General features: G+C 39.8%; 1 protein-coding gene across 1 annotated transcript in view; it reads left to right on the top strand.

Annotated features, from left to right (window-relative positions):
* DNAH5 (dynein axonemal heavy chain 5) overlaps positions 1-13,849 on the top strand; it is a 280,971-nt gene that overhangs the window by 243,495 nt on the left and 23,627 nt on the right. Inside the window, exons 71-73 of the mRNA XM_064279684.1 lie at positions 5,326-5,571; positions 8,661-8,880; positions 11,008-11,213. Coding sequence (XP_064135754.1) covers positions 5,326-5,571; positions 8,661-8,880; positions 11,008-11,213 — 672 coding nt within the window. The remainder of the gene's footprint in view (positions 1-5,325; positions 5,572-8,660; positions 8,881-11,007; positions 11,214-13,849) is intronic.

Below are 13,849 nucleotides of genomic sequence, written 5' to 3'. Positions count from 1 at the left end.
TCCTTTCGCTTTAGCTGCTAGACATTCAAAAGCAAGTTTCAGAGTCTCTTCTGACATCCAATTTGGTCTCTTCTTTCTTTTTTTCCTGTCTTTTTAATGACCTCTTGCTTTCTTCATGTATGATGTCCTTCATGTCATTCCACAACTTGTCTGATCTGTGGTCCTTAGTGTTCAACGCATGAAATCTATTCTTGAAAGATAGTTTCTAAATTGAGGTGGGATATATTCAAGGTCATAGTTTGTCTTTCATCAACTTGTTCTAATTTTCTTCAGTTTTAGCTTGCACTTGCATATGAGCAGTTGATGGTCTGTTCCACAGTCGGCCCCTGGCCTTGTTCTGACTGATGACACTGAGCTTCTCCATCGTCTTTTCCCACAGATGTAGTCGATTTGATTCCTGTGTATTCCATCTGGCAAGGTCCTCATGTATATTCACCGTTTATGTTGGTGAAAAAAGGTATTTGCAATGAAGAAGTTGTTGGTCTTACAAAGTTCTACATGAGATCTCCGGCATCTTTTCTGTCACCAAGTCCATATTTTCCAACTACCAGTTTTCCTCCTTTGTTTCCAACTTTCGCATTCCAATCATCAGTAATTATCAATGGATCCTGATTGCATGTTCAATCAATTTATGACTGCAGAAGCTGGTAAAAATCTTTGATTTCTTCATCTTTGGCCTTAGTGGTTGGTGCATAAATTTGAATAATAGTCGTATTACCTGGTCTTCCTTGTAGGCGTGTAGATATTATCCTATTACTGACAGCGTTGTACTTTAGGATAGATTTTGAAATATTCTTTTTGATGATGAATGCAATGCCATTTTTCTTCAATTTGTCATTCCTGGTATAGTAGACCATATGACTGTCTGATTCAGAATGGCCAATACCCATTTCAGCTAGCTAATGCCTAGGATATCAATGTTTATGTGTTCCATTTCATTTCTGACAATTTCCAAGTTTCCTAGATTCATAGTTGTAAATTTCAGGTACTGATTATTAATGGATGTTTTGCAGCTGTTTCTTCTCCTTTTGGGTCATGCCATATCAGCAAACGAAGGTCTGGAAAGCTTGATTCCATCCACATTATTAATGTTGACTGTACTTAGAGGAGGCAGCTCTTTCCCAGTCGTCTTTGGAGTGCCTTCCAACCTGAGGGGCTCATTTTCCAGTGCTATATCAGACATTGTTCCACTGCTTTTCATAGAATTCATGGCTAATTCTTTTCTGAAGTAGACTGCCGGGTCCTTCGTCCTAGTCTGTCTTAGTCTGGAAGTTCAGCTGAAACCTGTCTGCCATGAGTGACCCTGCTGGTGTCTGAATACTGGTGGCATAACTTCTAGCAGCACAGCAATGTGCAAGCCCCCACAGTACAAGTGGGGGTGTACTTTCATATCCCCTGTAAGTCATGAAGTCTTAAAACTAGTTCATTTGGTATTATATGCTCAATGTATATAAAATCCTAGAGAGTGGCAAGGTACCTGATGGCAGGGTTATTTATTTACTGCCATGTCCCCCAAGGAGCCCTGGTTGTGCAATGGCTAAAAGCTTAGCTGTTAACCAAAAGGTCGGCGGTTTGAATCTACCAGCTGCTCCTTGGAAACCCTATGGGATAGTTCTACTCTGTCTTATAGTGTTGCTATGAGTCGGAATCGACTTGCTCCAATAGGTTTGTTTTTTTGTATGTCCTCAAACCTGGCACACTGCCTGAGACAAAGAAGATGGCTGAGGTCCAAGATTCATACCTGTGATATGAGAGGACTCATATAGAATGGGGAGACCCGGTAATACTTGAGGTTGATTATCCTACTTGCCTAGTGGGATAGTGTAGTTTGTAGAATTGAAGCTAAATTAAAGAAAATGAAAAAATGTACTCTTCAGATTTCAAATCCATGCCTAGAATATTGTGGTTTTAATTGGAATTTCCACATATCCTTATGCATACATACTTGCACCATAGACTCATTAGAACCCTTAGGCTTGGAGCCAATTTGAATTAATGACTATGAATCCATTTGAGAATGTCTCTTTTCCAGGAATAGGACTTTCATCACCAAAAAAACCTTCAATCATAATTTCTATTTGAAGCAAAATAGCCTTCCTCATAGTTTCTTCCATGAGTGGGCAAACCATAGCTCGTGAGCCAAATTTGGCCCACTGCATGTTTGTGTAAAGCCTGTGAGCTAAAAATGATTTTTAAAAAATTTTTTAAATAGCTGGAAAAAATCAAGAGAATAATATTTTGTGATATGTGAAAGTTATATAACATTCATACATTTCAGTGTCTATAAAGTTTTATTGGAATATAGTCATGATCATTTGCCTGTGTATTATCTGTGGTTGCTTTTGTAATCTCTGGGTGATGCAAATGGTTCATACACTCTGCTGCTAACCAGAAGTTTGGAGGCTTGAGTCCGCCCAGAGACTCCTTGGAAGAAAAGGCTGGTGGTCTACTTCTGAAAAATCAGCTGTTAAAAACCCTGTGGAGCACCATTAGACTTTAACACATGGGATCACCATAAGTTAGAAGTAACTTGATGGCTACTGGTTTAATTTTTTGATTTTTTCTTTGCAATGGCAGAGTTGAATAGTTGCAACAGAGACAGTATGGCTGGCTAAGCCTGAAGTATTTACCACGTGGCCTTTGATGTATTCTAGCATGTTAGCTCATAGCTTGAATGGTAATGTCCATGTTGGGTCAATGCTGAATTCTATGTCAAAATCAGCCTTTTTGAGCTCCTCGCTTTCCTCGAATAGAAAGGATCTGGATCTTAGTGTGATATACTGCAGAGGCACTGCAATGGTGGCAGGTACCTGTGGCTGAGAAACAACTTCACCTTCTGGAACTCCTAAGCATCTAGTCTTTGAAGTCTTTCCTGATCACAAAGCCAAGTGCTTTACTGACTGTGACGGAATGTCTCAGTACTTAGAGTAGACTTTTGAGGAAGCCAAAGAACAGGCTAGGGAAACTTCTTAAATACCTGTTAGAGGACTGCATAAAAATGTATAGACATTTATCAGGCTAGAGATATTGATAACAGACCTGGTCAATTTAGAAAAAAAAATTGGGAAGTACAAATATAAATGACCTCCGGTGCTCCACACTAATTGGACTGAATTCCAGAAGCTCCTTCTCAGAACTTCCGCCATGCACTGAAACTAGTAAAGGAGAGGAAGGCTGAAATGGGTGATCACCTCCATGAGTGAGGTGCCCAGGCACTGATTGGTTATTTCACTGGCACTGGCCTAGCCCTGCTACCGAGGGCCCTGACTGCCACTTTGTGGACCTTTGTGAAGCCATGTGGGTACCTTTTCCCAAAGTCATCTAAGGAAAATTGCCAAGGCACAAAGAGCTGTACCTTACCAAATTGACAGGCCTCTTAAGGTGCCATTGATATTTTGGTCTGGACATTATGGGGAGGGACAGGGACTTGAAGAAGGAGAAAGGACCTCATAGAAAGATTGCCCACCAAGCTCTTTCTGAAATAGCTGCTATGAGTTTAGGGAATAGGAGCACTCATCTTTTTTGTATTCTTATGGGAAAGATGGATATTTCCTTGTAGACTGACTTTAAAAGAGAACCCTCACTTAATAATGTGGAGGATAAAGCTTGTGTTGGGACCCTCCACAAATAAGGAGGAATCAGGAAGTGGAAAAACTCTGTTCATTCAAGAGTCCAGACTGAGTTGCCAGCTGTCTCATTTATCTAGTGCTGCTGTAGCAGAAATTCCACAAGTAGGTGACTTTAACAAATAGAAATTTATTTTCTCACAGAGGCTAGAAGTTTGAAATCAGGGCACCAGCTGTAGGGGAAGGCTTCTTTCTCTGTCAGCTCTAGGGGGAAGGTCCTTGTCTCTTCAGCTTCTATTCCTTGACTCCTTGGTGATCTTCCTGTGACACGGCATCTATTTTCCCCATCTCTTCCTGCTCACTTGCTTGTTTAATCTCTTTTGTCTCAAAAGAGATTGACTTAGGACACACCTTTCACTAATACTATCTCATTAACATAATGAAGAAAACCCACTCCCAAATGGATTATGACCACAGGTATAAGGGTTAAGATTTCCAACATATATTTTTGGGGGACACAGTTCAATCTATAACAGCACCCATTTCACCTCTCTTACCAAGATGCAGAAGGAGGTAGACAGGTAAGCCAGGAGATTCAATTATTGTGGGCACTACCTTCTTGCTGTAGCCTGTAAAGAGAGCAAGCATGTGGAGAAAGACATCAGAATAGGACATGAATTTTCTTTGAGGGAATGCAACTATTTATAAGTAGAAGAATGTAGGCTAAGACTGATACAATTAATAGTATTTGTTACTAGAAATATTTTCACATGAACAGTAATATAGTTGACCAAATTTGTGATTTTTTGAGGCTGTATTTCAGTCAAAACAAAATTAACAGTAAAAGGGATAAGACAAAAGTGGAAAGATACGGTGACAGTGATAAGAAGAAAGACATGAGTTAGAAAGACATGAGTTAGGAATGAAAATGAGATGAGTGAATGAATGAATGAATAATAGAATGAAAGTAAAAGAAAAAGTGAACTTATTACAATTCCCAGGTGAAATGTACTTGTTTCCTAAATGCTAAATGGAAGATCCATAATTCTGATATAAAAGCTTGCTATGGAACACTTCAAACCCTCTGTAGGCCCGGCTGATCTTGATAAGGGCTTTTGGTTTGATTTAATATTGTTACTGCAGATAGAGGGAACTGAGCTTGTTAGGTAGTGATGGTTGTTTTCTGAATGATAAGAAATGTGTAGTAGAAGAAAGTGGTATTGATCATTTGAAGAAAAAGTGCTCTTGGTAAATGTCATAAGATGTAAATTTTGTTACATAGGTAGAATATTTATGGGCTAAATCTTTAAAAATTCATTTATTCATTCAATAAATATTTAATACATTTCATTCAATAAATAGTCATTCAATAATTATTTGGCCAGTATCCATTAAATTCCAGGAACTATGCTGCTTGCTTATTTAAATTCATATGTATTTCCCTTAAAACATCTTAAATAATAGAATTTCCTAGCATTTTCATTTTGTATTTATAGCAAGAAGCAGCAAATGTATTGAAACAGGTCCCAGAGAACTTGGGTTCCAGTCTTTTAACTGTATGATTTTGGCTTGGAGGGTAATACCACCTCCCTGCCTATAGAATGGGGATTAAAACAAAAACAAACAAAAAAACTCTCTGGCAGGGTTTCCGTGAGCATCTTTGAGATTATCTACAAAAATGAATTTTGGAAAACCATACAGCATTATATGCATGGAATGGTTGGACTATTCTTAGTGACTCGTGTACTGTTTCTGGTAGGCCCGCAAGTACATCATGGACTCCATGGGAGAAAACTATGCCGAAGGCATAATTCTGGACTTGGAAAAGACATGGGAGGAATCCGACCCTCGAACACCACTCATCTGTCTCCTGTCTATGGGCTCAGACCCCACGGATTCCATCATTGCCTTGGGGAAGAGATTGAAAATAGAAACGCGCTATGTGTCCATGGGCCAGGGCCAGGAAGTCCACGCTCGCAAGCTCTTGCAGCAGACCATGGCCAGCGTAAGACCAAATGTCTAACTTTGTTTTAACGTGTTGATATGACGATGATCAGAGAGCAATGCAAACAAGAGCTTATGACTCACTAGGAAGAGCTGGGATTTACATGATATATGCTGTTGCCTACTCAGCAGGGAAAAGTGTAATGTCTGTTAGACATTGATACCATTTCACAGAAAACGCTGTTTGTACAATAAAAAATAACGGTTTCCCAGAAGAACAGATACAACTTTCGGTTCTGAGCTTTGACTTACATGAAAAACTTATTTAACCAGAACATCTTATTTTCCAACCGGTTTGCACACAAAGATATTATTGTACTTAGAATAAGAAACACTTACGTTAATGGGATACTTGTTTAATTTGGATTTAAGATAAATAATGTCAGTTTCAGGTAGCTAAAGTAGAATTGGAAACCCTGGTGGTGTAGTGGTTAAGTGCTACGGCTGCTAACCAAAGGGTCGATAGTTCGAATCCACCAGGTGCTCCTTGGAAACTCTATGGGGCAGTTCTACTCTGTCCTATAGGGTCGCTATGAGTCGGAATCGACTCAGTGGCACTGAGTTTGGTTAAAGTAGAATTTAAATGGAGCATTTTTAACCTCCAGTTCATACCTGTTCTCTGTTTAGTAGTTTATTAATTTCATGTGAAAAAAAAAAGTTTATTACTAGCATGCTTATAACTTGTTAGAGATTTTAGGGTCCTAAAAGCTTTGTAAAAAAAGTTATTTTAAAAGTTTTGAGGCAGCAGGCCAAAATAAACCAGTTACCCAAGCAGAACAAAATGGATGATCTACTCAGTAGGAAGAAAACAAGACGTTTAACACAGAGTACAGCAATCCCAAAGAAGCAAGAAGGGCTAAGGGATTCCAGGGGGGAAATGGGAGCATCAGAGTTGTTATCTCAGAAGCTTAGATCAGAATTCACCTTTATGCTTGACAAAAGAGAGTGACTGAAGCCTTTCTGTTGTTGTTACTTTTTGTATTTGAGTGCTTTGTATTTTGAACTGTCAACAATGTCAATAGAAGTTTCCAAAAGGCACAGACTAGATAGTCCATTAAGCAGAACTGTGTTTCCGAAGAAAATGTAAGGGATTATGTGACATCCCTGAATTGCTAGTTCCACATGTAAGTCTACTAAGATTTTAGATCTGGTGCTTGGTTTGTTTTGGGGGAAGAGTAAAAACTCAGGCTAAACTAGTAGTTGCTGTTAAGTTGGTTCTGAGTCACGGTGGCCCCGTGTGTTTCACAGTAGAACTGCACAGAGGGTTTTCCATGTCTGTGATCTTTTGGAAGCAGATTGCCAGGCCTTTCTTCCAAGGTGCCTCTGGGTGGATTCTAACTGCTAACTTTTTGGTCAGTAGCTGAGTGTTCAACTGTTTGCACTACCTAAGGACTCCCCAGGCTAAAAAAAAAAAAAAAAACAAAACCCTGTTACTGTCAAGCTGATTTCGACTCCTAGTGAGTAGAACTGCCCCGTAGGGTTTCCAAGGCCGTAATCTTTACAGAAGCAGGCTGCCACATTTCTTCTGCAGAGCTGCTGCTGGGTTTGAACCACCAACTTTTAGGTTAACAGCCAAGTGTTTAACCACTGTGCAACCAGGGCTCCCTCCCCAGACTACTCTAAACTGTTGCTGTCAAGTCGATTCCGACTCATAGCAACCCTACAGGATGGCAGTTCTAGCCCCCTAGTGTTTCCAAGGAGCGGCTGATGGAATGACCCAAAGTGAGTTTCAGAGTGAAGAAAACACCTGCTGATTATACATTGGATAAGTGGATATTGTAGATCATTTTAGTAAAAATAATTCTGTACATTGGATATTGAGAAAATTATTATTGTGTGACCTCAAATTTTGCCTGAGTTGTTTTATATTCCTAAATATATATTTTTATATCTACAGAAAACTTTATACAAAGGATATGGCTTATTATTTGTCAAGGCTCCTGTGTTTAGGGCAGCCAGATTCCCCAGAGAAAGTTCTTCCACATTCTGGAGAGTGCATTCCCGGTAGCCAGTGTTAACAGAAACTTAGTGACAGAAGAGAGCTCGCGGGTCTCACAATTCAGTAGGGAAGCTTTTCTTTCCCCGTTCTCAGGATGGAGCTCATACCCTTAATATTCTGATGCCACTCAGGCCAGACCCTGTCTGTCTTGCCTTCTAAAGAAAACCAGCTTCCTATCTTTTGTGAGGGGAGGCAGACCCGCATTGGGAGTCTGAGATTTTAAACAGTGTTTCTGTTTTAACTACATCTTCTTCCCTCACCTCCAGAAGTACTCTGTGCCACCTAGCCTTGAGTGTTTTTGGAGTGATGCTGTATAAATTAGGTTTCATTTCGGTTTTCCTCGGTGCTAGTTTAAGATTCAGCTTTCTCGAGTCTGTTTTAACAGTAACAAAGGGTGGTAGGTGTTTTTTGTTAGCTCCAATGAGAGTTGGCCGGACTCATGGTGACCATGTGTGTCAGCGTAAAACTGTGCTCTATAGGGTTTTTAGTGGTTGGTTTTTCAGAACACGAGCACATTCTTAGGAGGTGCCTCTGGGTGGACTTGAATTGCCGGCTTTTCAGTCAGCAGCCAAGCGTGTTAACCGTTTGTGCCACCTAGGGACTCTTGAGTCTGTTTTAAATATTACTGATAATTGTCTTCACCTCCACTGTCTTTGTCCTTGAGAGTTCATGCCTTAAAAAATACATATCTTCATTGTAGCTGTAATGGGATTTTGGGAGGAGCATTGCTAAAAAAAAAAAAAAAATTTTTATTGCTAAATGGATGTTTTCTCTCAACCATCTTTACGTGGAAAAAAAAAAGCATGGTTATTTCTTTATATTTCACTTTTCTTGTTTTCATGACTGCTGCTACGTATTATTACTCAGTTGGCATGCTGTTATAGTGTGAGACAAATACGTGGAACAAGAAAGAAAAATAGCTTTTCTCAATTAAACAGTTGTATCCTTAGGTTTGACCACGATTAATTTAAAGTGATTAGCATAGTCTTTATTAAATTTTAATTGTCTAATTTCTGTAGAGCTTATTCATGTGAGCCTGTGGGTGAAAAAACATGAAATAATGAAATTTCCATATGCTGTTGTTGGCTTAGGGAGGATGGGCGCTTCTGCAGAACTGCCATCTGGGACTTGATTTCATGGAGGAGCTGATGGCCATAATCACAGAGGCTGAGACTGTACACGACGCTTTCCGCCTGTGGATGACCACCGAGGTTCATAAGCAGTTCCCCATTACGCTGCTTCAGATGTCCATTAAATTTGCCAACGAGCCTCCACAGGGCCTCCGGGCAGGACTGAAAAGAACATACAGCGGTGAGTCGAGGCAGGCTTGCTAGTCTCCAGGAGCATTTTGTACGTATATTGTTTTCTTGAGAAAACTAAGAAAACAGAATTAGCCAGGAGGCTATTACAGCAAATAGTACTGTTAGCAACCAGGGTGAGAGAGCGATCGCCCCCTGTAGTCGTGTTCCATGTAGAATGTGCTCTAACCACACCCGGGAATGAGAGCTCATAATTCCCACCTTAGATTTTCCTATTTCCCCCAAATTCCTCCACTAAGGTTCTCCAGCTAGGTGCCCTGCCTTTGTATGTTAGCATCAAAAATGATAATTTTATCTTTTATTGTCTTTATGATCCATATCTAAAGCAATACAATAACCCCTTCCAAGAAAAGAGACGGAATTAAAATGATGGCTGGCCTCCATTTTATTAGGGCCGTATGTCAGAATGTTAGCTAACTTCACTTACATGAAAATATCTGCGGTTGGCAGACTCACAGACAACAGTTTATTAGTGGTTACCAGGAGTCGGGGGCAGCGGCAATGGGAGTTATAGCTGAAGGGGCTGAGCTTCTCTTTGGGGTGAATACAAACTTTGAGAAATGGGTAGTGGTGATGGTCGCACAATATGGCGCGTGTAACTAATGTCGCTGAATTGTACATTTAAAAATGGTTAAAACGACAAATTTTATGTCACATATATTTACTACAAATTTTTTTCTTTTTTGACGAAAAATAAATGAAGAATAGCAATAAAACAGACCCAAATGCCCCTGCTGTCACTGCTAGAACAGAGACTACTCTCTGCTTCTGCTTCCTTTGCCTCACAGCTTTTTATTATTTTAATTGCTGTAAGAATGTAGGTAACACAACATTTGCCAATTCCACATTTTTCACTTGTACAATCCAGTGAACCCAATTACCTCAATCATGTTGTATAACCATCACCAACATGAGCTGCTATAGTTTCCATCCCCATCAATAGGAACTCAGTGCTAGCTAAACAAAGATTGCCTTCCCTCCCGCTCCTGGTAACCACTGTTAAACTCTGATCTCTATTCTATTCTCATTTGCCTATTCTGTTTCATATTAGTTCCACTCTTAGGTATGTATCTAAGAGACCTGAAAACAGCAACACTGACAGATGCATGTACACCAATGCTCATTGTAGCACAGTTCACAATCGCTGGAAGGTGGAAACAACCCAAATAGCCATCAACAGATGAATGGATAAATAGAATGTGGTATATATGCACAGTGGAATCTTACTGTGCCATAAAGAGAAATGTAGTCCTGGTACACACCACAACATGGACGAACCTCGAAAACATTATTCTGAGTGGAATAAGTCAATCACAAAAAGACAGATATTGTATAATGTCACTAATCTGCCTCAGAGCTTTAGGTCTGGGACTCATGGTCATGGGAAGAGCACAAAATCTGGAGTAAGAAAACCCGATTCTGGTTATTTCTGTTTGATTAATGCTTTGCTGTTTGGTGCTGGCTGGTAAAACAAGAATTTCAATCACTCGCCTGTAAAGTAGGGATAATAAAATCTATCCAGGAGCATTGAAATACATTTTAATTAAATAGTGTGTTTAATAAGAGGAATGATGATGATCATCATTATTATTATATTTTTCTCTGAAAAATCTGCAAAGAGTTTTTTTGAGTATTGCTAACAAGGCTCAACTTCCTGTCCATCTACAAAGAAAGTGGGAATAGAGGTAGAAGAACAATAGCAATAAAAATTAATAATAATTATAATAACAACAATAATTTGATTGTATTTAAAATAGTATCTGTGGAAGCCCATATGTACAGAGGCCCATTGTAACCCAAGCACATGCCCCAATTATTATTATGTTTATTTATTTATACTACTATTATCCTTCTGCCTTTATTGTGGGGATAAAACAGATGGCAGGAACTGGTGCATTGTCAGCAAACCCCTCCTTCCCCAAAATCTCTTTGCAGATTTTTCAGACAGAAATGTTCTCCCAGACACCAAAAGTCTAGTCACAATTGTCACGCGCATGCGATACAAATAATTCAAAATGCGTGAAGTTCAATAACAGGAAATTATAAAAATTAACCTATTAAAATAAAAGAAAAAAGATGTTTGAAAAATGTTACATTTCCTCCCTATTGACTGCAATAGGTGTGAGCCAGGACCTGCTGGACGTGAGCACTGTGGCCCAGTGGAAGCCCATGCTGTACGCGGTGGCTTTCCTGCACTCCACGGTCCAGGAGAGGCGCAAGTTTGGTCCACTCGGCTGGAATATACCCTATGAGTTCAATCAAGCAGACTTTAATGCCACTGTGCAGTTCATCCAGAACCACTTGGATGACATGGATATCAAAAAGGTATCGCAGGGCATGCTGCCTCTCACCACTGGTGATGGTGGGCGTGGGTCCTGAAGCTAACGGGACCACCCCACTTTCCGGAAAAATCATGTGAGAGTGGTGATTTTTTATGCTGGCAGAGTCATCACCTTAAGCCATAGCAACTCGAGTCACACTTGCATCTTGATTTTGAGTAAAAACCAAACCCTTTGCCGTTGAGTCGATTCCAACTCATAGCAACCCTATAGGACAAAGTAGAACTGCCCAATAGTGTTTCCAGGGAGTGGCTGGTGGATTCAAACCACTGACCTTTTGGTTGGCAGCCGAACTCTTGACCACTGCACCACCACGGCTCCAATTTTGGTTATCTTTTTATCCCTCAAAGGCAAGTTGATATTACATATAAGGAAATCTGAAAAGGTCTGTTGGGAGGGAGAGCGGAAAATTTGTTCTTAAAAATCCTTTGATAAATGAGAGTCTAGATTCCTTTTCAAGTGGGTGCTTTATAAAGAACTGCACAATTACCTCAGAATGTAAAATTTTTTTCGTTTGAAATTGAAGTATTAAAATATGTGACTGCATCAGGAAGCAGTCTATTTTAAATCATGAATATGAGCTTTAAGTAATTCCTCGTTTGCCTACATAATTTTTTTCTTCTTTTATAGTTTGTTTTTATTTTTATTGTCGAGACTATACACAGCAGAACGTAACACCAATTCAACAGTTTCTACCTGTGCAACATTGATTGCGTTGTTGGAGTAGTGCAGCTATTCCCGTCTTCCTTTTCTGAACTGCTCCACCATCATTAACATAAACTCACTGCCCCCTAAGTTTTCTGTCTAATCTTTTGAGTTGCTGTTGTTAGTTCGATCCCATGTAGATCTTAAAAGAACACAATGTTCAAGGCAGTTATTTACTAGTTAAACTCAACTACTATTTGATTTTAAGAAGATTTTTTTTCAATTTAGTTTACAGTTCAAGTTACTCATTCAATAATTTATACACGTATTATTTTGTGACATCGATTGTGATCCCCCAAATGTGACAACACTCTCCCTATTTCCATCAGGGATCCCTGTGTCCATTCCTCCAATTTTCCTGTCCCTTCCTGGCTTCTCATCTTGTTTTTGGGTAGGAGTTGCCCATTTGGTCTTGTATATTTGATTGAACTAAGAAGCATGTTTCTCATGTGTGTTATTGTTTTCTAGGCCTGTCTAATCTTTGTTAGAAAAGCGGGCTGCAGGAATGGTTCAGTTCTGAGTCAGCAGGGTGTCCAGGGGCCATAGTCTCGGGAATTCCTCCAGTGTCTGTCAGACCAGTAAGTCTAGTCTTTTTTTTTTTGTGAATTTGAATTTTGCTCTATGTTTTTCTCTGGCTCTCTCCGGGACTCTATTGTGATCCCCATCTGAGCGGTCACTGGTGGTAGCCAGACACCATCTAGTTCTTCTGGGCGCAGGCTGGTGGAGGCTGTGGTTCATGTGGTCCTTTAGCTCTTTGGACTGATGTTTTCCTTGTGTCTTTGGTTTTCTTCATTCTTCTTTGCTCCAGATGGTGTGGGACTAATAGATACTATCTTCGATGGCTGGTCGCAAGCTTCTAAGACTCCAGATGCTACTCACCAAAGTAGGATATAGAATGTTTTCTTTATAAGCTATGTTGTGCTAATTGATCTAGGTGTCCCCTGAGACTCTGGTCCCCAGCCCTCAGCCCCAGAAACTCAGTCCCTCAAGGTATATGGATGTGTTTAGGAGACTTGTATGACTTTGCCTTGGTCAAGTTGTGCTGACTTCCCCTATATTGTGTTGTCTTTCTCTTCACTTGTCTGCTATCTAATTAGTGATTTGCCCTCCTCATCCCTTCCCGCCCTTGTAACCATCAAAGATGGTTTTTTCTGTGTGTAAACCTTTTCTTGGGTTTTTATAATAGCGGTGTCATACAACATTTGTCCTTTTGTAATTGACATATTTCACTCAGCATAATACCTTCCAGATTCATCCGTGTTGTGAGATGTTTCATGGATTCATCATTGTTCTTTATCATTGCATGGTGTTCCATTGTTAGTATGTACCATAATTTGTTTATCCATTCATATGTTGCTGGGCACTTAGGTTGTTTCCATTTTTTTGCTATTGTGAATAATGCTGCGGTGAACATGGGTGTGCATATGTCTTTTCGTGTGGCAGCTCTTATTTCTCTAGGATATATTCCTAGGAGTGGGATTGCTGGATGGTATAGTATTTGTATTTCTATCTTTTTAAGGAGGTGCCATATAATTTTCTATAGTGGTTGTACCATTTTGCATTCCTACCAGCAGTGCGTAAAAGTTCCAATCTCCCTGCAACCTCTCCAACATTATTTTCTGTTTTTTTTTTTAAATTAGTGCCAGTATTGATGGAGTGAGATAGTATCTCATTATAGTTATGATTTGCATTTCTCTAATGGCTAAAGCTCAGCTGCTAACCAAAAATTTGGCAGTTCGAATCCACCAGCTGCTCCTTGGAAACCCTGTGGTATAGTTCTACTCTGTCCTATAGGGTCACTGTGAATTGGAATCCACTCGACACCAATAGGTTTGGCTTTTGGTTTTGGTTAATGGCTAATGATCATGAGCTTTTCTTCATGTGTCTGCTAGCCACTTGAATCTCTTGTTCGGTAAA

This window comes from Loxodonta africana, chromosome 2 (genome assembly GCF_030014295.1).
Source record: "Loxodonta africana isolate mLoxAfr1 chromosome 2, mLoxAfr1.hap2, whole genome shotgun sequence".
Classification (NCBI taxonomy): Eukaryota; Metazoa; Chordata; class Mammalia; order Proboscidea; family Elephantidae; genus Loxodonta; species Loxodonta africana.
This window is presented reverse-complemented; position numbering and strand designations above follow the sequence as displayed.